Below are 26,785 nucleotides of genomic sequence, written 5' to 3'. Positions count from 1 at the left end.
AATCAAACTATTTTTGAATCATTGGCTTTAATGTAAATAATTCTAAAGATGGGTAACTTCAATAAGCGCAAATAAGTTCAATTATCATAAATATTTTTTAAATGACACTCAGGATAGAAATCATTCATTTTGTAAGCACAAAAGATTTTTTACACCAGAGTATGGGTGTGCTATAATTAAGTCGACAATAAAATGGTTGACCTGGTCTAGGAGGGCTTTGAGAGGTCGGCAGGCAAAGTCAACACCAACAAAAAGTTTTCTTTGGTTTCAATTATAGATTTTATAACATGGGGAAAACACAAAATGTCAACCTTTTCATGGGTCAACTATTTAACCACGCCAACCTTGTGTCAATATTTTTGCAAGTATTTGAAGTATTTTTGCAAGCCGAGAAGAATTCAGTTTAACAGGAAACGACATATTTTCAAAATACCATGTCCATCAGTGAAATGGATATAGATAGATACGTAACCATTATAGATGGCAGATTTCTCTGTATTTGTGCATTACCAAGTTTGCAGGAAATACTGCACATAGTCTTCAGCTCAATTTCATTAAAGGGGGAAGGGGGGTGGGGGTAAAGACCAATCAAACTGCAAACCAAACAACAATCCAAAGAGCAGCAGCAATTAAAATATTAGAACAAGGATTGTGTGATTTTAGGGGTTAGCATAAGATCTATATACTTGCTTGCTGACCAACATTTATGCGACCAGTAAAGAGAGAACCTTTAACCCCTTCCCGACATTTGACGTACATGTACGTCATGGTCGGGAAGTACTTCCCGACATTTGACGTACATGTACGTCATGGCTTCTAACTGTCACTGCGTCTATAGACGCGGTGACAGTTAGGAGATGTCTGCTGTCCCTGACAGCAGACATCCCCCCTCGCCGCCCAGGGGGGGCAGGGGTGCCCCCCCCGGTCGGCGATCGCTGTGATTGGCTGTTCAAATCTGAACAGCCATTCACAGCGTTTCCTGTGTTACCGGCGGCTAAGCCGCTCGGTAACACAGAAAACGGTGGTGATCGGTGCAGCACCGATCACCACCGATGAGCAGCACCCCCCTCCCACCCACCCGGCACTCACCCGGCAGCAGGCTCACCCGGCTCCCCCAGCAGCAGCAACAGCCTCAGCGCACGCAGCGCTTCCCCCCTCCCACCCCCCCCCGCAAGCCGCAGCAGCAAATAAATAAAATGGAATGGAATGAAATATGTGTATGTGTATGTGTGTATGTATATATATATATATATATATATATATATATATATATATATATATATATATATATATATATATATATATATATATATATATATATATATATATATATATATATATATATATGGGATGCGGTCATTTGGTCTACTGCATTATGGTCGACAGTCATTAGGTCGAATCCATTAGGTCGACATGCTAAAAGGTCGACATGACTCTAGGTCGACATGGGAAAAGGTCGACATGATTCTAGTTCGAAAGGTCATTAGTTCGACAGGTCATTAGTTCGACAAGGTCATTAGTTTGACATTGTCTATGTCGACATTCACAAGGTCGACATGGAGTTTTTCACTGTTTTTTGAGCCAACATGTGCCGACAGGCGGTATTTCATGCCCTACCATCCACTAGGGCGTGGTGGGAGAATAAAATAGTGTGCCGAGCGTAGCGAGGCACCGTGCCCGACGCATTGCGAGCGCAGCGAGCGATGCGAGGGGATGCAGTGCACTTTAAACTGTGTCCATGTCGACTGTGTTGACATTCAGGTAAAAAAACAGTGAAAAACCCCATGTCGACCTTGTGAATGTCGACATAGACAATGTCGAACTAATGACCTGTCGAACTAATGACCTTTCGACCTAGAATCATGTCGACCTTTTCCCATGTCGACCTAGAGTCATGTCGACCTTTTAGCATGTCGACCTAATGGATTCGACCTAATGACTTTCGACCATAATGCAATAGACCAAATGATCCCAACATATATATATATATATATATATATATATATATATATATATATATATATATATATATATATATATATATATATACATACATACATACATACATACATACATACATACATACATACATACATACATACATACATACATATATATATATATATACATACTTCCAGACAGATATTCCCGACATATGACGTATATATACGTCATGGTCGGGAGGTACTTCCCGACCGAAGACGTATATATACGTCATGGTTTTATAAACTGTCACCGCGTCTATAGACGCGGTGACAGTTTGGAGATGTCTGCTGTCCCTGACAGCAGACATCCCCCCTCGCGGCGATCGCTGCGATTGGCTGTTCAAATGTGAATGGAAAGCAGACATTGAGAGGTAGCGATTCACACACCACTGGTGTCCGCCAAAAAAATTTGGACAGTGCAACTCATATAAGGATCCGACAGAAAACTGTTGGACAGGTTTATCAGCATTAAAGGGTGCCTTTCAAAACCCTTGAACAGTGCTATACGTTTAAATACTGGACAGATCTCTGTATGACAGACCTTTAAACACCATAAGACGTCATCCAAGCGTCATAAGAAGTTTTAAAATAATTCAACCTGAGATCTTACATAAAGCTCAGATTCCCGAGTCTACTACCCCTGAGGAAGCCGTTCATCGGCGAAACGCGTTGGGTCTCGACTCATTTGGAAACATATGAATTATAATTTTACTATTTTTATGTGAAAACTGTCCGATATTGACTTTATTATACTTTTTAAATAAAATCTGTTTACAAATCGCAAATTTGGTATCCACTATTGAATGTCACAAAAAGGTGGAGGTTCTTATATAGCGCTCTCTATATCCAACACACCTACACATCTCCATCCCTTGACCTTCACTAACAGGGAGGTCTTATAGAGTAGCTGCTACAGGTAGCGCATAACGACGGTCTTTTTCATATATATATATATATATATATATATATATATATATATATATATATATATATATATATATATATATATATATATATATATATACTTCCAGACAGATATTCCCGACATATGACGTATATATACGTCATGGTCGGGAGGTACTTCCCGACCGAAGACGTATATATACGTCATGGTTTTATAAACTGTCACCGCGTTTATAAACTGTCACCCTGACAGCAGACATCCCCCCTCGCGGCGATCGCTGCGATTGGCTGTTCAAATGTGAACAGCCAATTGCAGCGTTTTCTGTGTTACCGGCGGCTAAGCCGCTCGGTAACACAGTGATCGGTGGTGACCGGTGCTGTTAAGTACAGCACCGATCACCACCGATCGCCAGCCCCCCCCCCCCCCCCCCCTCCCACCCGGCAGCCCCCCTCCCTCCCACCCACCCGGCTGCCGCAGCGCCAGCACCCCTCCCAACCCCCCACCAGCCGTAGCGCCAGCCCCCCTCCCAAAGCTGGTGACCAAAATGGGGTCACATGTGGGGGGGTTCCACTGTATTGGTGCTTCGGGGGTCTTGCTAATGCGACATAGCACCCACCATTCATTCCACCACCAAAAATCACTCCTTCCCTTCTGAGTCCTGCCATGCACCCAAATGGTATTTTTGGGTCACATATGAGGCATTGCCGTACTGGGGAGAAATTGGGGCACAGATTTTGGGGTGCTTTGTCTCCTTCATTCCTTGCGAAAATGAAAAATTTTGAGCCAGAACTGCATTTTTGTGTAAAAAATTACATTTTTTTACACAAAAATGCAGATCTGGCTCAAAATTTTTCATTTTCACAAGGAATGAAGGAGACAAAGCACCCCAAAATCTGTGCCCCAATTTCTCCCGAGTATGGCAATGCCTCACATGTGACCAAAAAATACCAGTTGGGTGCATGGCAGGAGTGATTTTTGGATTTTGCAGCACAGATTCTGGTTGAATGACCCCTGAAGCACCCATACAGTGGAACCCCCCACAAGTGACCCCATTTTGCAAACTACACCCTTCAGGGAATTCATCAGGGGGTATAGTGTACATTTCAAACCCCCAGGGGCTTCACCAATTTTGATACAACTGAGCTGTGAAAATGAAAATGAAATGTACACTATACCCCTAAATGAATTCCCTGAAGGGTGTAGTTTGCAAAATGGGGTGACTTGTGGGGGAGGTTCCTAACTTTTAGCACTTATGGTGCCTAGAAACCTACATGGTGCCTAAAAAAAAATCTCATAAAAAGGAGGCTCCAAAATCAAGTAGGTGCTCCTTCTATTATGAAGCCTGTGGTTTGGTCAACGTGCACACTAGGGCCACATATAGGATATTTATGAAAACAAAAGAATTGGGGGAATCAATTTTTAGTCACATTTCTCTAGTAAAATCTACTGTGTTCGTTAGAAAAATGTATTAAAATTGAAACTCTGCAAAAAAAAAGAAATTTTGAAATTTCACCTACACTTTGTTTTAATTCCTGTGAAACACATAAAGGGTTAACAAACTTCCAAAATGCTGTTTTGAATACTGTGAGGGGTGCAGTTTTTGAAATGGCATCATTTATGGGGGTGTCTCACATACAAGTCCCTCAAAGTCACATCAGAACTGAACTGGTCCCTAAAAAAATCAGTGTTTGAAATTTTCTTGAAAATTTGAGAATTTGCTATTCATATTTGAAGCCTCCTAGTGTCCAAAAAAATGAAAAGGAGGTTGAAATAATGATTGCAACATAAAGTAGACATATGGTCTTTGTTAGTTATTAACTATTTTGAGTGGTATGTTTATTTGTCTCATAAGCAGAAAATGTGACATTTTGCAAATTGCTAAATTTTCCATTTTTTCACGACATTTTGGTATTTTTCACAAAAAACCACAGACTGTATCGACCCAAATTTACCACTAACTTGAAGTACAATGTGTCACGAGAAAACAATCTCAAAATCACTGGGATAAGTAAAAGCAAAAAAAAGTTATCCCCACTTAAGTGAAACATGTCAGATTTGAAAAAAATGGCTCTGTCAGGAACGCAAAAACTGGCTCTGTCAGGAAGGGGTTAACAGAAAATTGTTGCACCAAACGGTGGATGGGAGACAGTCATTAGGTCAACATGGGACAAGGTCCAAACAAGTGTTCGGTCTACATGGTCTAGGTCGAAGTGGGGTTTTTCATTGATTTTTTTACCCGAATGTTGACATAGACACAGGTCAAAGTGCACCGCTGCACTCACCATGCTCTGGGCACGGCGCTTTGCTAGGCACATTTTTTATTCTCCCACCACACCCTATAGGATGGTAGGGCATGAAATACTGCCTGTCGCCACATGTCTGCTCAAAAAACTGTGAAAAACCCCATGTTGACTTAACGCTTGTGTCGACCTAGATCCAATGGTGTCGACTATCTTTAGGTCGACCAACCGATCAGAACCCCATCAAACTGCTTTATTTCAGTAAAAATAAATGTGCCACCATTATTATTGAACAGTTTGACGTGGCAAGCTAGATGCTAGTCAGGATCTATTAGTTTTTCTGCTTCCACTACAGCTATACATCATACTGGTTTATTATCGCAAAGCCATTACAGAATTGTGACCCTAGTCCCTCAGTAAGTCATTCTACACTAGTGAGCAACTAATCACCACAGTAAAAGGTATTCAGTCCATGCATGGGGCAATTTAATAAACATTTGTATTATGTACACTAAAGCACTAAAGTTACAACCAACAATAAACTGCAGGCACCTTCATTAATGACCCGGTACAGCAGCATGCCACCTTGTGCCTATTTAATAGTCCGTTCTATCCACAAATGAAACTTCGCTTACAGTAACAGCTTGCTTGTCAGCTGTATCATATTTTCAATATTACAGACCTGAGGCTTAAAACCCATTAGCAACAAAAGCTCCCAAACCGCTTAAGGCAGCAGAAGACCGGCAGAAATTCTGAAAGTGTTAAAGAATAAAATAAAAATGGTGGTGGTGGAAAGGGGGGCAAACGCGCAGGAGGTTGGGTGATCTGCGCACAGAAATGCATTTGAAGAGCAGCAGTATTGCTATTCATTCCTTAAAATTGTGACAGTGTAAGTTGAAAAGCCAGTGATGTGTGTGTGAGGAAAATGCAGATGAATGTGCAGACAATTTATGCAGTTCATAAAGGTAGTTATTGTTTCTCTGCCAGAGCGTGGAGAAAGGCTACAGGGAAGAGGAAAATCCAATTACTTACCCACAAATAATATGTAAACTGCAGTGCAAAAATAGCAATGCCTTCATTGTCAAAAGATCCAGCTACTGATCGGGATATGTAGCCTGGCACTATAGCAATGAAGCAGGCAGCTAGAAGGCCTGCTCCCTGGTTCCACAGTTCTCGAGTGAGCAAAAAGGTGGAAATTGATGTAAGGCCGCTGAAAACTGGTGCTAGGAACACGCACACATCTCTTATATGCACGGTTAAGTTCAGCATATTTAAAATCCAATGAAAGAGGCCGGCTGTGACCATCAGCCCAGGGTACACCTGCAATGGGAGGAGAGAGATCAGGTCAGAAAGGAAACAAATTACATTTACTCTCACTACAGATTAGCACTGTCCAAGTACTGTACATCCATGAATATGTGCTTACAGAACTGCAAAATCAATGGAGCTTAGATGAAGATATTTTTCTCAGTAATTTAGTATGGATGCATCTAGCCAACTGGTCAGCACTGCAATCGACCAGGCCTGGTCAACCTGTGACTCCCCAGCTGTTGTGAAACTACACATCCCAGCATGCCCTGCTACAGCTGTAGCATCCCTTAATGGCAAAATGGTGACAGGGTATGCTGGGACTTGTGGTTTCACAACAGCTGGAGAGTCACAGGTTGGCCAAGCATGCAACAGACAACACTACAATAGGCTAAAAGTTTTTTCAGACTTAAATCAATATGGTAATTATTGCCTTATGCTTTGTAAAATATTTCTGGGGTGCACAAGCAGTGATCCCCTAAACCAAGCATGCGCAACATGTAGCCCTCTAGGTGTTGCGGAACTACACATACCAGTATGTCCTGCCACAATGTTGCGAATAGGGATTGGCAAAATTGTAGCATGCCCTACACAAAAGCACTTTTACATTTACAACATTGTTAAAATCCGTATCTTAAAATTGAAATAAATAAACCCTTTAGAACAGGGTAGGCAACCTGTGGCACAACAGCACCTACAAAAACCAAAATTCACATCCCAGCATTTCTTGCCACAGTTTTAACAGGATCTAGCAGGGTATGTTGGGATGTGTAGTTTCAAAGCAGCTGGCATGCCACACATTGTGGACCATTTGTGGACTATTTTGCAAGTAGTACTAAAGGTGCCCATACATTTACCAATTACCCGGTACTTTTTGTGCTAAAATAGCATCACATCCCATGCACAACATATGCACAACGATGCTATTTTAGCACAAAAAGTACCGGGTAATTGGTACGTGTATGGGCACCTTTAGGCAAACTGGGTGGATTGCTTCCTTTCTAGCCTAATAAGTAAGTGTATGGAGCATACAAACTGCTCCTACACAGACAGGCAGTGTGAAAGGTTCATCAGCTAGTGCATTGCCTGAATGTATTAACCATACACACAAAAAAGTCAGCAATTAGCATGCTATGGGAAATACAGTACAAAAGACCACAAGCCTTATGTAACACCCTATGAGACGTAAACAAGGGTGTGACTCCAGTTTGTATTTTTATAGCACCAATAATTCAAAAAACAAAACTAAACAGATTTTGCATTTTAAATAATTGACACTTTAAAAAAACAAAACTGACTCTCTCATTGGAGTTGTGCCAATGTCTGCATTGTGAAGGGTATTATCTAGGACCTCATAACTGGAGATCTGTACTGCTGTGAATACATCCTAAATGTCCATTGAACGGTTGGATATTAGGGGTATATTAAATGCCAAGCAGACGAGCCATGATAGCTAGCAGCGCCTAATGCTCAACGTCATAGCCCGCCCTCAGTATTCAACTAATCCCCTGCACTCGCCGTTCCATCTCGCTATTTCTAAAAAGCGAGGTGGAAACAGCAAGTGCATCCATCAAAATAGCGAGGCTCGCGGTTATATTCAGCGGGCTTGCTGCATTAGCCGCGAACCTCGCCTGCCTCTGATGGAGAGGATTCCCCCGGATCACAAAATAGGGCGAGCAACCAGCGAAAGGGTTAAACAGTAAGTATGGCTTATTTTCAGTGATCCTCTCTGAAAATAATGCACATTATATGGTGGTGGTACATAATACATTGCAATTGCAGAATTGCAGAAGTGACTTTTATAGCAAAAAGAAAAAGGTTGTATACAAACTAGAACAGAAACCTTAAGTAAACCTCTGCCAACTGAGAGCTGGAGTTTGAGATTGTAGTTTATAATTTACACGGTTGGAAGATATAGGATTTTAGGATCATGCGCTTATCTTACGTGCTGCAAATAGCTGGGTTAAAAAGTTAAATATCCTCCTTTCAGAAAGAAAACAGCATTCTTTTTCAACATACCAATTATATCAGAACATTTAATGACTTAATTGGAATCTTTCCCAAATCTAGTTTTCAGTAAGCCGCTCTAAAAATGTATTTTCAGAAGAGATTTTCATATGGGAAAATAAAATACAATCTGAAAACAGCCCAAGCATCGCAGTTTGATTAAACATACATTAAATCGGAGTTCAGGGTTGACCGGTGGGGTAAAGGACAATTTGCGCTTTTCAAAAGACCACAAGTGAAATATCAGTGAATACAGTATGCCATGCATCAATAAAGCTGCTTGACAAAAGTCAACATTAATGCATTCCCTTTAATACAACGGTTCCCAAACTCGGTCCTCAGAACCCTACACAGTTCATGTTTTCCAGGTCACCCGACAGGTGCACTCATTACTGACACATTTTAAACGATTCACAGGTGGAGCTAATTAGCTCACTTGATTCTGTGAGGAGACAGACTTTAAGAACATGTGCTTTAATATATCACTGCTCATTTTAAACTCCTCTCCGCTCGGCCTTAAAACACCATCAAATGAATATCCATCAGAGGGATCTTGGAAATAAGGTATAGCTGCACTCTGGTGAGGTTAATGCACACAAAAAAAAACAAAATAAAAAAAACAACACACCCATGGTGGAAAGTGCAGACTCAATCCATCTACTATGCTAGACGGATAATTAGCAGAAGCTAGTTTAAACGATACAATCTAAAGCAGGTATTTGTTTAATGCGATCACCATTTTGTCTTCTCAGAGGATACCACTAGTCATTTTTACCTGAAGTACACAACTTCTGATTCATAACCAAACTCGCTGAGGGGATAGACAACGACCTCCCACCCAAACCGCAAACATACACAACCTCTCACTACATTCAACAGGGTAACCAATACAGACGCCTTTCTGCTTGATCAAAGTTATTAAGACAGGATAATGGAACATTAAAGGCAATACATAATTTTTATTCAGCAGTTACCAGAGCCAACCACTGCAAAAATAGAAGGTAACAGCAAAAACCATCAGAAAAGGCTTTCCAGTAATTCACTACCATAGGTGAGAAATGGTGGCCATTCCCATCTGTCAGCCTCACATACACTATATGTTGGGGTAATGAAGATGCTTAGATTGAAGTGGAAGCCACAAGCAATCAACTTTCACATGGACTAAAGCCCTTGGTTGTGCGCCAATCTGGACTAAAATGTCACACTTCTGCCTACTGCTTTGATGTTTCGTTAAGAATTAAAGCTAATCACCGTTCTACTTCTAGTCATCTTAAAAATGGGAACAGAATGGCAAGAAAAATCAATGTGTTACACTATATAATGTTAGTATTACTAATATTCTCCCTTTGTTAAAAAAGGGACTACCTGTTATTGGTCTTCTATATACCTGCGCACAAACAGGCTCACACTGCAGTGTAGATACACACAGTATCTATAACACTTCACATAATAAAGATATATTTTTTTGTATAAGACACTTACCGTCCCACCGACTATTCTTCCTAGTGGATACCATGCTCGTTCGTCGAACCAATTTAAAAATTCATAAAACCCGTGAAACGCTAAGTGATGTGTCGATCTGTAGTTGAACCTGCAAAAAGCAAAGTAAATCTGTGAGCTATTTAAAAAACAAACAAACAAAAAAAAAAACCATGCTTGATATTTGCCACAATATTCAATCTTAACCTAGGGTGTACTCTGTAGTAGAGGCCTATTTGGTGTATACTGTAGCATGTAACCAATGAGAATACTGTAAAAGTGGCTGTACACTATAGGCTGTATTCAAAAGTTTTATCACGTTTCATCTAAAGAGAAGGGCGATATTTAAAAATGGCAGTTTCTACTGCGTTTAATTAAAGTCAGGCCCCTGCCAAACTAATGGGAGTGACGCCACCCGGGGGGGTTTGCAAGCTGAAATGACGTCCCTGGCAGTCATATTTGCCCAAACGGAGTAACATTTGAATAGCTCCATTGGGTGCCCACTACTGGCTGCCAAAGCATAAGGATTTGAATCCACTTCACAGCAACGGCTGCTGTGCTGTCTGGGTCAATTGTAAAATTTGAATAAATAAGACAAAAAATAGGATGGAATGGGAGGGGGTTGCTCTCCCATTACATACAGGAGGAGGCAATAGCTCGCTGAAATATTTAACATTTGTACCTCACGTATGCTGTATTATTACAATTTATAATGAAGTTTGCAAGATAACCAATCTGACTTTATTTTAATATCAGCTCATTTGGTAGCTACAATATATGTATCTGGATTACTGATCAAAGAGTTACAGCACAGTTGTCCCAACATCAATTATTTTACCCACCAGAAACTATAAAATAACTGCCCATTCAACAAGTTACTTCAAAAACTTAAAATATGTCATGATAAAATGGGTTCTCCATACTACTATATGCAAACTTCCTTTCCTACAACAGGCTAAAACATATTATGCCCGGCATCTAATCCACATAGTAGCGCTTTGATAGATTGGGGTTAGCACCGATGGTGTACCATGCACGGATTACCTGCCACACAGCACTGAGATAATGGTTTAGATTCCCACCATGGCCCTAATTGTGCGGAGTACATATATTTTCCGTGTGCTTGCGTGGGTTTCCTCCCACAATCCAAAGATATACTGGTAGGTTAATTGGTTCCCGAAAAAACTAACCCTAAAATAAATAAATAAATGGATGGATGTGGTAGGAAATATAGATTGTAAACTCCACTGGGGCAGGGACTGATTTAAATGTTCAAATATGTGTCCGCTATATAAATAACTGGCAATAAATAAAGGAAACAGCAGGGTGTGCAGGAGGGTCCAATATTGCTAAGTACTGGTTGGTAAAAGTAATAACTTCTAGTATCACTAATGAAGTACATGGAAAGCAGTAATCCGCAGAGAATTCAGAGCTTTGGAGCAGTGGTGAGAGTAATGGAAGGTTAAGGGGCACCATTTCAAATATAATGTTTTAATCATGCATCAAGCCAAAACAGACCACATTTGCTAAACTCATCGAATACAATAGATGCACCACAAAGGGCGGGGTACTTGTGGACAATCACGGCTCCCACGATGTGCATCGTATGGTAAAAAAAAATCGCATCACATGCGATTTTTAACAGAAATGCATCCAAATGCATTGAAATTTGTATCAAACATGTTCAATGGCCCCCAAATGTCATTTTTCAGGCTGTACCACCCCCACTATCAACGCGAACCCGTAGCGTGGCGAGCGCAGCGGTACGATTCCTACGACCTTTTCATACCCCCACTATCCACGTCGGCGTGGAGTTGAGAATAGAAAGTGTGGCGAGCGCAGCGAGCCCCGCGAGGGGACACTGATACCTTCACAGGTATACACGTCCCCTCGCGGGCTTCACAGGTGTCCGCTGCACTCGCCACACTTTCTATTCTCAAGTCCACACCGACGTGGATAGTGGGGGTATGAAAAGGTCGTAGGACGCGTACCGCCGCCGCTCGCCACGCTTCGGGTTCGCGTTGATAGTGGGGGTGGTACAGCCTGAAAAATGACATTTGGGGGCCATTTAACATGTTTGATACAAATTTCAATGTATTTGGATGCATTTCTGTTAAAAATCGCATGCGATGCGATATTTAAAAAAAATGCCTAAAAACGGCAAAAATCGTATCCAATCGCATGCCACTACATTTGGCATGCGATGGAAGCCGTGATCATCCACAAGTACCAAGGGCGGTATTCAATGCTGCTGGCTAAAGGCTCTGCGGCGAGAGTGGCTTGTTTTCGGCAAAACAAGCCACCCTCGCCAGCTAACCCCCTCGCCCTATTCTATGTTCCGGGGGAATCCTCGCCATCAGAGGACGGTGAGGTTTCTCCCGAACAGCAAGGTTAGCCGCTAATTAAGTGAGCTTTCTGCATATAGCAAGGACCCTCACCGTTTTGATGGCCGAACTCACCATTTCCTCATCGCTGAAAAAAAACCAACGAGGTAGGAACGGCGAGTGCAGGTGGGTCAGCTGAATACGGACCGGCGAGCTAGCTGTCATAGGGCATTGAATATACCCCAAAGTGCACTGATTGGGTGTCAAAACCACAATAAGTAGTCTAAAATGGCTTGCATACAAGGAGAACACAAGTAACAGAAGATCAGGGAGCGGGACGACCAAAAACATGGTGGCCAAGAGCCTGCCTTACCAGCTATGCGGCCTAGGCAGGGGGCTACCCTAAGATGCAAGCGCTTCGCAATATAGATTTTGAAATGGCATTGTGGGGAGGGTCCCAGCATATGTGACAGCCTTCCTCTGTGCTGTATGGCTAGTGTAAGGAGTTGTTATTTTGAGATCACTCACAAAAAACTAAAAACTTATGCTAAATTTGGCCCATACTCTTTAGATCAGTGTAGGAGCTACACTTTGTGGTATTTTATAAAATGAAAGTATACAACTAGGGGTGGGCACGACCACTTTTTTGTGTCTATCTGGATCGGTTAAAAAAAACTCCACCATTTTTGTGTTTCGTATCTGGATTTTTAAAAAATTAGAGGGTTTTTTTGGGTTCCTTCGCTATTATTAACCTCAATAGCATTCAATTCCACTCATTTCCAGTCTATCCTAAACACCTCACAATGTTGATTTTAAGCCAATAGGTTGCACAGAGGTAGATGCATGACTATGCACAGTGACACAAATGGGCGGCACAAACACACGACTGATACTGTACACTTAGCAGCACCCCAGGAATTATTTGGCATAGATGGTGGCACCCCTGACCTGATACAGCACACATGGAATTATATGGTACAGATAGCGGCACCCCTGGACTGATATGGCAGACTTAGCAGCACCTCATGAATTCTACTGTACACTTGGCTCACCCCTAGAATTATACATGACAGGACCACTGTAATCATACAGCATTATCACTGGACTGGACCTATACAGCAGCACCAATGTATTTATGGCAACATTTGGAAATCTGAACCAGATTGCCCCTAATAACAACCTGCATAAAAATAACTTCTCACAAGTTTACAACCTTCGTAGGCTGCCTGCAGAGTCCTCACAGTTGCTGGAAATGTCTCTGTTTGTGAAGCAATTATGCTGAAATCACTGGTCACACAGATCAGCACAAACACAGCTATCCATGTTTTTATTTGTCTCATTTTCTTTATGCCATATAGACCTTTACCCCTGACATTTCCGGTCTTCTTTCATACTCCATTTGTATTTAATGGCATTACAAAATACAAAAAAGTAAACAAGTACACAAAATTGTGATAGTACAGGATTTCACAATGGTAAGTTTAAGGTAAGTAGTAACGGTACCTGGTTCATGGAAAGGAATTCACTTGTGTTATCAGGCACCATAAGTAAGTGGAGCCATTCAATTGCCCATTGCCTGAGGCAGTTATTTCTGGTCACAGCCTCCTGAGGAAACGTGCAAAAGATCTATGGTTTGGATGCCCAAATGGGAGTTAAGGTGCTCAAGTCAGTACTTCAGACTGGTCTAGCTGCCAGCCGCAACTAAACCCAGTGTTTTTGGGCACAAATAAGTTAAAGTAATGGGCGGCATGAATTGCTCTTAATGAAGCATGAATTGCTCTGAATGAAGCCTGGTAAAACAATGGAATTACCCCTATTATAATGGAATACACACATGAATTCGTGCTGCCAGTACTTCTTTTCTGTACGGTCCTGCTATCTCTCTTTTCTCAGATTGTTTGAGTTTTTTAATGCAAGATTGCTTCTGCAAACTCGCATGTAACTGAATCCACCCGGATAGGCCTACATTTAGAAGTACATCAAAAAGCTAAATCCCAATTGCTGCAGCTAGTTGCAAACTCTTCAACTAACAATGTTAATAGGAGTCCTACTGACTGTTTTCTGGCAGTACTGGCGTCTTCACTTCTAGTGCTATTTTATGGTTCCCCAATGGAGAAATAGCATTAAGCTGATGCCCCTTTCAGACCGCACTAAAAAAACGGTATTTTGCAGATTTTAAACGGTAATCTGTGCGGTCTGAAAGGTGCAGAGTGATTATACAGTTCCCAAAAAAAAATGTTTTTTTGGAAACGGTATAATAGCAGGGTCCTACCCGTTTCAGACCCATTTTTTTTGCGGTCTGAACGGGTCTGAAATGTTACTTAGGCAGCAGTGAGCACTATTGGTCCCCAGCGCCGTGCATATTAATGAGCCGACCGTTCATTACATATGTGCATATGTAATGAGCGTCTGGCTCATTAAATATGCACGGCGCTGGCTCAGAGGGGACCAGCTAATGCTCAGTGTACCCTGCCTTAGGTACCGGTGGATGGGTACCTGTGATGTGTGCCCAGAAGCAGCGAGGTATGCAGTGTGTGACATTACACAGCCCTCTTTACAGCAGCCCATACGCCTCCGTCCTGCCCCGGAAGCTGCATTCTCGGAGCACACGATGTTCGCAGGCTGAGCTTCCCAGCTGGGAAACATGAGGAGAGGTTGCCGCGGTTTGTGTGGTTAGTGCTGGGGGACAGACAGCGAAGGAAACATGTGCTGCTGACAGTGGGGATGGGAATAGGAGGACAGCTGGGATTACTGTGCTCCCCGCTTCCACCTGGACTGGAGAGACTGGGAGCGGGACTACGGGTGTCACTGTCTGCTGATCCGCAGAGCTGACACTCAGACCACCGGAGCCAGATTATATATACCCAGGTGTGACATGTATTATATAACGCATGCCTGACTTCTGAAGTAACCTTTATTTACTAACCACTTCCATGTGCTGCTTTCACACCGCAAACCTGCTTTAGACCAGGTATTTACATGCAATGTGAAAGGGGTTACACTTGCTCTGACCCGTTTTAAAAAAAACGTTTTAAATACCTGGTCTAAGCAGGTTTTGCGTTGTGAAAGCAGCATAAGTTCCAAAGGTACAGGTGCCAGGATAACTGTAGTAAGCAATCAGCAAAATGAAGATTTAAAGCAAAGCTGCAAGAACAGTATTGTGGAAGCATTTTATATGTAAATTGGCAGTTGCTACATAAGCAAGCTGCAGACAAAGATGTCTGTTAACAAAATGTTACAGTAGTCTCCTAAACACTAAACAGCCATATGATTTTTTTTGTTCTATATACAGATGACCAGGAGTCAGGATGCCAGTGTGGGGTATACCGATATGGGACAGGGTACATAAACACCCTGTGGACCTCACCCCCTTCTACCATCCTAACCTCCCATTGTATGTACCTAAGCCGGACCCCCACCTTGTAGATGCTGAACCCTACTCCCCTTTGTAAGTACCGCTCCCCGCAGCCTAACCTAAGTCCCTCCCCTAGTGCCTAAACCTAACCTCCCTTCCCCAGCCACCCTCTAGCAAGCCCTGAATACTTACCAATAGATTCTGGCTGTGTGTATTTTTGGAGTCGGCATCCTGATCTATTCAGAGTTCTGACACAACTGTTGTAAGGAAAGTCGGGATGACTGGGTCGGTACACTGAACACGGGCATCCAGACCTCTGGGATGCTAACTGCATCCTAATTTTTCAAATGGATCACATTTTCATTTTATTATTGGTGACCCTATTACAGCTTTGCTGGGGTGGAATGATACCACCTGTAAAGCCCTATACATGTGGCACTACATTAACCGTAATGAGATCCAGTAGTTACAAATTATTTAGGCACCGATTTCCCTTTCTTTAGTTACCTGCTGACCAATCGTTACCCCCACCCCCCACCCCCAGACATTAGCAGATTTTGTTTCCAACCAGCCATATTGGAAAGAAACTTATGGGGTGTAATCAACTTCCGATACAGGCAAGTCTACAGCTGTGATACATGGACGGGTACAATTAACATATATCTACGTACAGCTGGTCCAAATTTGAGTTTAAAGCTACAACAGTCATATGGAAACTGCTGAAATTTTGTGAAAACTATTACTAAATTCATTCATCTGGTAATAGGCTTTGTGCAATTTATAGGGTAAACCCCTTTCTCTTATGCATAATGGTTGCTTGCATGCAAGGTTGAGCACATTATGTACAGTCGGTATGATTGAATGCATATATAAAAACATACATATACACACACACACAAAACAGAAGTACCGAGCTCGCTACCAAGGGGAATAAGCAGGAGAGTAGAACATTACACCAAAGCGGTAAAGAACTTTAAGATGGAAAAATATTGACACTCATTATTTATACTCGGAGTGACAAACAAATAAAAAACATACTTCACGTTAACAATGGTAAAAAGAAAGATGGTGAATTTGAGTTTACGGCAGCAGCAAAAGAAAAAGGTTTAAAAAAAAAAAAAAAAGGGGGGGGGGGGGGGGTAAAGACAATAAATTAACTTTTGGAGTAGAGGTTAGGATTCCAAAAACAAGGGGTCAGTTTTGTTCTATTTCTGCACAAAATAACTACTTAAGCCTTCGGTTTCATTTCTTGCTAGACTGTAAGTGTGGCTATACACTAGGGCCATTCATGTGCAGTGATAAACCGCATTTGACTTCTCCACACATACGTAGGTCCTCTGAAGATTCTGGTAGCGGTGTGCGGAGACCAAAAAGGGAGGCTTTTGTTTTACAGTATGAATTTGTTCAATTTCTATTAGTTGTTCTAGAAAAAAAAAATTTTTTTTTTAAATTGTCATATAAAACCAGTATGGCAAATCGCCATTCACGAGTTGTAGGTATATGGGATTTTATACGAGTGAAGTATTCCATATACTGGCTCTAAGTACAAGATAGTCACATTAACTTTTACTGTTTTACTAGCCTTAAAAGGAGATTAAATCCATAAAAGTAAAATTGCAGGAGCTAGGACAGAACCCGGCAACACAGAGAGAATCTACAAATAAAATTTCTTGTGGACCCAGTGGTTAATACATTGTCCCCTCTGGCAGTATGAAACAGTGCTTGCCATCCGGTGACTGGAGCGTGTTACAGGACACTTAAGGCAGGAAAGATCACAACCTGCAGGTACTAAGCAGAGTCTGTACAATATTTGTTTTTGGACCAACATTATTATTTTTGCTGGTTTAAAAAGGGATTTTTGTAAGAACTTACCGTTCGAATCCCTTTCTCTGATATGGTCCTGGTGACACAGCTCAACACTGGATGTAGGAGGGTCCGAAGGAGCCAGGCACTTATCCTAAAGCTTTAGAGGGTAGGCTCCTCCCCTACTGCATCCCTGGACTCTTCAGTTCAATCTTTCAAAGCCACTGGAATACATTAACTCAGTACAAACGCCTGCACATATTATATGCACATTTTATAACAGAAACTGTTAACTTTTAACCATTTTAACATGAACTTCTGGCATACTTACTGAGCGCAAGGGAGGGATCGCTGTGTCACCAGGACCATATCAGAGAAAGGGATTCGAACGGTAAGTTCTTACAAAAATCCCTTTTTCTCTTTCAATGGTCCTGGTGACACAGCTCAACACTGGGACGTTCCAGAGCCGGTCCTTTGGGAGGGTACGCTCAGGTCTGCAGCTCTCAGCACTGCTCGCCCGAATGATGCGTCCTCCGACGCGAACTCATGGAATCTATAGAATTTGGCAAAGGTGTGAACAGATGACCAAGTGGCAGCTCTGCAAACCTGCTCAGCTGTGGCCCCATGTCGAACCGCCCAAGAGGTGGCAACTGACCTGGTGGTATGCGCATTAATTCTGGCCGGTACAGGCCTACCCACTTTGGTGTATGCAAAGGCTATCACAGATCGCAACCACCTAGCAATAGTCTGCTTAGATGCAGGCCAACCAATTTTGTGTATGTCATACAGAACCAATCATGTGTCAGTCTTTCTAACACTCTTTACTCTGTCCACATAGATGCGTAAAGCACGTACAACATCCAAAGTCTTCAACTTGTCCCTTTTCTTAGAACCCTCTGGGGGTTGAAACACAGGTAGAATTATCTCCTGATTTAAATGAAAGGCAGAAACTACCTTTGGTAAAAACTGAGGTACTGTTCTCAAAACAGCCCTGTCATCATGAAAAATTAAGAAGGGAGATTTGCATGACAAAGCTCCCAACTCTGACACTCTTTTAGCAGATGCTACTGCCAACAAAAACACTAGCTTCCACGTGAGAAACTTAAAGTCCGCCGACCTTAAAGGTTCAAATGGTGCCTTCTGAAGGCAATCCAAAACCAGTGACAGATCCCAAGGCGCTACTGGTTGCTTGTATGGGGGTTTCAACCTGGATACCCCTTGTAAAAATGTTTGAATTTCCAGCAAAATGGCTATCCTTTTTTGAAAGTAGATGGACAAGGCCGAAATCTGCACCTTCAGTGACTGAAGGCTTAGGCCCGATGAAAAACCATCTTGTAAGAATTCCAACATTCTTGATAACTTGAAATGAGATGTGTGAGCCTTTCTCCTCTCACACCATCTAATGTAAGTCTTCCAGACTCTATAATAATTTGCCGATGATACAGTTTTCCTGGCTTTTATCATAGTCTGCACTACTGCCTCAGAAAACCCTTTCCTTTTCAAGATGGCGGCTTCAATAGCCAGGCCGTCAAAATCAATCGATCGGAATCCAGGTGATTGAATGGGCCTTGTCTTAGCAGATCTGGTCTCAGAGGTAGACGCCATGAGTCCACAGACAACCTCTGAAGTCTCGCGTACCAAGACCTCCTTGGCCAATCTGGAGCCACAAGGATCACCGGAACCTTTTGGTCCTGTATTCTCTTCAAAAGTCTCGCTAACATTGGTACTGGAGGGAATGCATAAAGAAGATCTCCCTGCCATTGAGTAGTCATGGCATCCACTGCCTCCGCTAGTGGATCCCTCGTTCTGGAATAGAACCTGGGCACTTGATGATTGAACCTGGATGCCATCAGGTTCACATTCGGAGTTCCCCACTTCAAAGTTATCTGTTGAAACACCTGAGGGTGTAGGCTCCATTCCCCTTCCTTGAGCTCCTCCCTGCTCAGGAAGTCGGCTTCTATATTCTCTACTCCTGGAATGAATATAGCCGATACAGCTGGAACATTCTGTTCCGCCCATAGGAAGATTCTGGACACCTCCCACATGGCCAATTTGCTGCGTGTACCTCCCTGGTGATTCAGATACGCCACAGCTGTGGCATTGTCTGTCTGAATCCTCAAAGGGAGGTTCCGTAACCTGTCTCCCGCCAAGGAAATCACTTTCCAGACGGCTCTCAGCTCCAAGATGTTTATTGGTAATACTGATTCTTCTGATGTCCACAGGCCCTGCAGCCTGAGATCCAGGACTACTGCCCCCCAGCCCCTTAGGCTGGCGTCGGTAGTTACTACCAACCAGTCCCAGGTCTGTAATGACCGGCCCCACTGAAGGGAATTCACATCTGTCCACCATTTCAAGGAATCTCGAGTGTCCGAAGACAACACTATCATCTCCGACTTCATGGTCAGAGTGTTCCCTGACCATGCTGACAAAATGTTCCATTGGAACACCCGAGAATGGAACCTGGCATAATGAAGCGTCTCGAACGACGCCACAATTTTCCCCAGGAGCTTGAGACCCCTCCACACTGAGATGCTCCGCGCCCTGAGAATCTCCTGGACTAAGGTGACCAAGTCCCTGGCCTTTACCTCCGGGAGAAATACCCGGTGGAGATGGGTATCTAGTATGACCCCCAAGAATTGGAGCCTCTGTGATGGTATCAACTGAGATTTTTGCAAATTTAAAATCCAGCCGTGAGCCTGCAAAAAACTGATGGCCTCTGCCAAGTGACTCTGAAGCATGGCTGCTGACTCTGCTTTGAACAGGAGATCGTCCAAATAGGGTATTACTGTGATTCCCCTGAGTCTCAACACCGCCGCCATCACTGACATTATTTTGGTGAAAACCCTAGGTGCGGTTACCAGCCCAAAGGGTAACGCCCGGAATTGTAAATGCAGGTCTCCTATAGCAAACCTCAACAGGGTCTGATGTTCCGGGTGTATAGCAACGTGCAGATATGCGTCCTGGACATCCATGGACGCCAAAAATTCTCCCTGGTCCAAACTCAGGAGTACTGACCGCAAGGACTCCATTTTGAAATGGTCTACCCATAGATGAACATTTAGGGATTTCAAATTTAGTATTGGTCTGAAAGACCCGTCTGGTTTGGGCACCAGGAACAGCGTGGAGTAAAAGCCTTTCTTCCACTCTGCCCTGGGAACCGGAGTAACCACCCCTTTTTCCAAAAGGGAATGAGCCGCTCTCATAAGAGCTGTGCGAAGGAGCGCCTGTTTTGGCAAGGATGTGGGGATGAACCTCTTCGGAGGCGGACCTCTGAAAGGGATTTTGTAACCCTGGGTTATAATATCTAACACCCAGGCATCCTGGCCTAGAGAAGCCCATGTGTCCCTGAAGTGTGTGAGACGCCCCCCCCCACCTTTATCCCTGTCGGGCACATCCCCTGACAGTCATGCAGAGGGTTTGTCTTCTCCTTTGGAGGCAGGCTTCTTGTGAAAGGAGCCAAACTTGGACTTTTGTGTCTTGCCCCTAGAGGACTGAAACTTTCCCCTGAAAGACTGTCCTCGAAAGGACGCACCACCTCTAGGGGAGGGCCGAAAGGACGGCCTAAAAGCAGAGAATCTGGACGTCTGCTTTGCTGAGGGAGCCGGCAGAAATGTACTCTTTCCGCCCGTGGCTTGTTTTATAATCTCCTCTAATTCAGTACCAAAAAGTAACTTTCCCTTGAAAGCTAACATTTCTAGGGCCTTCTTGGACTCATTGTCCGCTTCCCAGGCCTTAAGCCAGAGCACTCTCCTGGCATTAATGGAGACTGTGGACACTCTGGTCGCCATTTTCAGAGCTTCCTCCTCTGCTTCCACCGCATACTCTGCAGCAGCTTTAATCTTTTCTGCTAGAAGCAACGCACCAGGGTCAGCCTGCAGCATGGTGCATAATTCACCAGCCCATTCTATCATGGCCTTAGAGACCCAGGCTGAAGCAATAAGGGGCCGTAGGGTAAACCCCACCCCTTCAAAAATAGCCTTGAGGTTTCCCTCAAGCTTTTTATCCACAGAATCCTTAAAAGCTGCACCGCCCTGCATTGGCAATACCGTAGCTTTGGACAAACGTGCCACTGAAGCATCCACAACAGGCAACTTTTCCCAGAGCTCCGCATGAGACTCTGGCATGGGGTACAGACTAAGGAATCTCTTAGGCATCTGTTGCCTCTTATCCAGGGTTTTCCAAGCCCCTTCCAACAATTCCTGCAACCCCTCATCTGAAGGAAAAGTAACAGCTTTCTTCCGCTGTCGCTTAAAAACACCTTTAACAGGAGTTTTATCCTCTACAGACAGTTTTAAAGCCTGTTTCACAGCTACAATAAGATCCTCTATACCAGCCGCAGAGGTCTCTTCAAAATCATCACCCTGATCCCAGGGAATGTCAGTATACGCTCCCTCCTCCTCATCTACCACAGGAGGCATAGCATAAGACCTTTTAGGGGTCCCTGTAACATCAACATCTATTTTGTCCAGTATTTCACTGAACCTGTTGATCCCCTTAGCAGTATCCTGCATCACCTGAATAAGAGCAGGATCTGCCTGGGTAAGAGGCAAGGAGCCAGAAGACTGCTGAGATGATGGCATAGGTCTCTGTGATTCTACCAACACATCACTCTGCCTGTCCAGAAGCTGCACCAAAGCGTTTACTGACCTGCCTAGGGCCCTGGCCCACGCAGGTTCAATCTGCTCTGCCCTATGGGATTCACTGCCCATGGGTCTCACATCAGCGCAAGTAATACATAAGCCCCCCTTGGCCATCTGCTCAGGGACAAACTTTTGTGTGCAAACATTGCACGCGCTCAGTGCACTAAGGGCTCCCTCCCCCAAAACCACAGCCTGATGCTCAGACATGATGCAAGTGAAAATATATAAATATATACAGTGCAAACAATGTACCAGCGTTTATACAGAGTCAATGCACCCAATCACTTAGCTGTCTGTTGGTTTCAACTGCGGGGAAACGATGCCCAGGAAATCCAAGTCACTCTGCCAGGATCAGTAAGCCAGCTCAGCTCCGCTGCAAGCGTTCTGAAAGGCGCCAAAGTCAGAGTGAGGGAAGAGACCAAAAGTCCCTGCTGCTGCGGGGTCCGTGACTTTTGGTGCCAACCACCCCCAGTCAGCCGCTCCCTAGGTAGGATTTCCTAGTTCCAGTGTCTCCCCCTCGACTGGGGACCACTTGGAACATGCCTGTCACAACGCTGCTGTCCTCTCAATATAGGAGCTCAGCGTGTAAGCTCTGCATAAAATGGCCGCCGCCATCACGGAGCGCCTGTCCCCCATGATCCCCACCTAAACGTGGAGCCGGTTTCAGGGTACTCCGGAGCCCAGGCAGCCTCTTAAAAGAGGCTGTAAGCGCTGCACAGGGAGACCAGACAGCGTCTCCCCTGTGCACAGTGAGCTGACAGGACGCGCTTCTGTCAGCTCCTGCTGCGCTAGCAGTGTGAGGATTCACTATGAGAATCCTCACACTGTGCCTACCTAGCTAGGGTGAAAGTTAATAAAACAATAAAAATTCCCTAACTACTCTAATTCTTCGGCTGCTCCCGCAGCCCTTTAGAATAGTACCCACTCCAGTGGGCACCTAACACGAACTGAAGAGTCCAGGGATGCAGTAGGGGAGGAGCCTACCCTCTAAAGCTTTAGGATAGGTGCCTGGCTCCTTCGGACCCTCCTACATCCAGTGTTGAGCTGTGTCACCAGGACCATTGAAATAGAAAATTTGGTTCTAGTGACAGACCCTGCAGCATTTAAAGAACAGAACACATTTAGAAATTAAAAATACACTGGGCAGACAGAACTCTTAAAATATAAACACATTTCATTGTTAAAAGGAGTAATCCACCTATATAAAAAAACACATAGAAATCACACTACTGTATCAGAATAAATTGCTTTCTATGAAAATGGAGCTCTACCATTCACATTCCCCTGCCTCCTTACATATACCATCACTCCCATTGCCAGTAACAGTGCCAAACTTTATGGCCTAACAGTAGGTACTACTTCTGTGTCTATGACTGCATATACAACACTGCTCTTCTAACATGTATCCCATGTTCCACAATGTTGTGTATTCTAAGGGTCCAACTAATTGGTTGTGGTATAGCGGGGTCGACAGGGTTTAGATTGACCATTGTATGGTCAACCACCTTTAGTCAATCTTGCTTTGTTAGAGACGTAAAGATAGTCAACGGCCGCTAGAGCAGCAGTAACGCTAGTTGGACACCGGCAGCTGATCGGCGGGACCATGGTCGACGGGACTTTCAGGATTTTTTTGGTGCCGAATGTCACAGGGGTCCTGGGGACACTGTATCTGTACGGTGTCCCTTCGCCATGCTTCAAGCACGGTGCCATGCTACGCTCGGCACACTATTCTATTCTACTGTAACTATGTAAACAATGATGCAAGTGGACCGGAACCAAAAAAATCCCGAAAAAGTCCAGTTGGCCATGGTCCCGCAGGTGTCAAACTATTACTGCCGGCAGCCGACTATCTTAACGCATCTAACTAAGCCGGGTCAACGAAGGGTGGTTGACCATACCATGTTCGATCTAACCCTGTCATACCGATAGTGATATTGGGCTGCAAGGGGAGAGTTCTGCTACCGTTGCTGGCATTTAGATGCAATTACAATGGTAAATTGCTCCCTTTGCTCCTAATTGAACAGATTCAAACAGTCTGCATTTTTAGTTTCTGCTGATGTCATTTGTAAGGTGATGCACCCAATCTGATTATATATGTGTAGATAGATATAGATTAGAGAGCGCATTTTGGATAAGTGATTATTCAGGGATTTTAGTATATTCAGAGGCATCCCCGGTCCCAATGATGCATTATGTGTGTGCCAGTGCATCATTGGAACCATAGGCAGCTCTATGATCCAGGCAACTCACTGACCAACGTATGTGCCAAGCAAACTATGTGGGGGATGGAAGGCAGACGGGAAGGCAGACGGGAAGGCAGACGGGAAGGCAGACGGGAAGGCAGACGGGAAGGCAGACGGGAAGGCAGACGGGAAGGCAGACGGGAAGGCAGACGGGAAGGCAGACGGGAAGGCAGACGGGAAGGCAGACGGGAAGGCAGACGGGAAGGCAGACGGGAAGGCAGACGGGAAGGCAGACGGGAAGGCAGACGGGAAGGCAGACGGGAAGGCAGACGGGAAGGCAGACGGGAAGGCAGACGGGAAGGCAGACGGGAAGGCAGACGGGAAGGCAGACGGGAAGGCAGACGGGAAGGCAGACGGGAAGGCAGACGGGAAGGCAGACGGGAAGGCAGACGGGAAGGCAGACGGGAAGGCAGACGGGAAGGCAGACGGGAAGGCAGACGGGAAGGCAGACGGGAAGGCAGACGGGAAGGCAGACGGGAAGGCAGACGGGAAGGCAGACGGGAAGGCAGACGGGAATCCCCCCCCACTCCAAAAAAAAAAAAAAGACAAAATACATTCCAAAAATCATTGTTTTTAGAATATTTTTGTTTTTGGGTAAATACGAATAAGGAATACTCTACGTGTGTGTTTAAGATTAATTATGAGATAGATATATTATTTTTATATATATTAAATAGAACACACACCTTTATAGACATTTGCAGATGTCAGAGATTTACCACACACGGCTCATAGCTGAAGCAGCACAGCTATTGGTGTCACAAGATCTTCAGGAACAGTGGAACGTGCCTCCCTTGGGCATATCGCTCATCCTCTTCAGAAGAGAAGGCATAATGGGAGAGATTTATGTCTTATTCCCATCTATGATGGATGTTGTGAAATGCACAGCTTTATAAATGGGATTGTTAGTTTTACTAAGCCTTTTGTTATCACATAGAATGTTTACAGTGTTTTTACACATCCCTCTTCAGAACTTAACTAACAACATCCCCAATGATCATGTGCTTGGATAAAACTCCAGTACACAGTATGAAATACGATGGAAAAATTGCAATCCTACAAAGCTCAGACATAAGCGCCTAGTGTGAAAAACTACTACATAGGAAACCAACAGACAGAAGCAGCTGGAATCCAATTTAAAGTGTCCTTCCATAGAGGGGAGTGTCTGCAGTCACACTTAAGGGACACACAAAGCTGGGAATATTACTTTTCTGCACAGCAGATATTCAGAATCTTTGCTAGTAAACAGGATAATATGCTTTCATTAAATTCAGCAAAGATAGGGGAAAGTTAGCATATTGCTGACATATACAATCTGCTTTGGAATAGTAATGATGGATATACACTAGGCAATATTCTACACAGCATTTGCCGATAACAACCATTTGTAGTTACAACTACATGCAGCACGGCCCCGCTATCCCCTCCACGGCATCACCTTCCCAACGCAGCATAATAGACATGAAGACAGTAAGGGCGTTTAAGCAGCTAAAGTGATGCATACATGCCCATCTAAGCCTTATTAATTGCAGGCATCCGGTATAAAAGCACACCAATGATAGCCGCTTTAAATTTGCAGATTGTGGTCGTGATGATCTAATTATTATTATTTTTTTTTAGGTTATTCAAACCTACTAGGAAAGGTGCGTTTTGCCATCTAAAAAAATTGGTGCAACCAATATGAACCTGGTTCCAGTACCACTGGTGCAGACCTTCATACATCAGTGCAAATTAATCCCTATTCAGGCATCACTAGCACAGGTCTGGTAATCTGAAGCACTCTGCAATCTCAGTGTAGAAACAGATCATGCAAGCCAATGAGTAGCCAATTAAAATGTGCCCATAGATCATTAAGAGATATACTATGTTCTTAATTAAAGAAAACGTGTAATGTCAAATTTTATATAAGGCAATGAAGATTTGAGATATTAATGTTTAACCACGAAATGGCTCAAACGGCTAGCCATGTTGTACGGCTGTTTATTTTCTTGTTTGCCAATGGATAATGAGAATGTGGCAATAAGCAGGTGGGAGGGAGAGGAATATTTCCTATGAGACAATTTCTAAGGTTCTATCACTCTACCAAATAAGGAAACAAAATAGAAAGCAGCCACTTGAACAGGAAGAAAGATAAAATGGACAAGCCTTCATCTATAGCTACAAACATTTCACTAGCAAAACAAATCCTCATGACCTAGAAAGAATCATTTTGATTAAATCTATTATTTAAGCCTCAGTGGGAAGACACTGGATTTTTTTTTTTTTTTTTTACAGCCCTAATACATACAGGCCAGACACAGAATGCAAGGCTCCTGATGAGGAGCACTAAACCACGTTATAGGTTTGGAGCTATATTTTTCAAGGACATGAAATTGACAGTATTCTCCTAAGTGGAACTGACAGAATTGAATTTAAATCCCTTTTAACATCGCTTTCAGTTACAATAAGCATTGTTGAACAAAAATTGCCACACAGAAAAAGCTCTCTCGAAAATGAT

General features: G+C 43.5%; 1 protein-coding gene across 1 annotated transcript in view; it reads right to left on the bottom strand.

The window, feature by feature from the left end:
* The window catches only part of STT3B (STT3 oligosaccharyltransferase complex catalytic subunit B), a 110,123-nt gene that overhangs the window by 65,290 nt on the left and 18,048 nt on the right, over positions 1-26,785 (bottom strand). Inside the window, exons 2-3 of the mRNA XM_083188649.1 lie at positions 9,927-10,035; positions 6,162-6,449 (exon numbers count right to left, since the gene is read on the bottom strand). Of these exons, the coding sequence (XP_083044775.1) occupies positions 6,162-6,449; positions 9,927-10,035 (397 nt within the window). The remainder of the gene's footprint in view (positions 1-6,161; positions 6,450-9,926; positions 10,036-26,785) is intronic.

The sequence above is a fragment of the Crinia signifera genome, chromosome 5, assembly GCF_055691185.1.
Source record: "Crinia signifera chromosome 5, ASM5569118v1, whole genome shotgun sequence".
NCBI classification, from domain to species: Eukaryota; Metazoa; Chordata; class Amphibia; order Anura; family Myobatrachidae; genus Crinia; species Crinia signifera.
The sequence above is the reverse complement of the archived record's forward strand: the minus strand, read 5'-3'. Positions and strand labels throughout refer to the sequence as shown.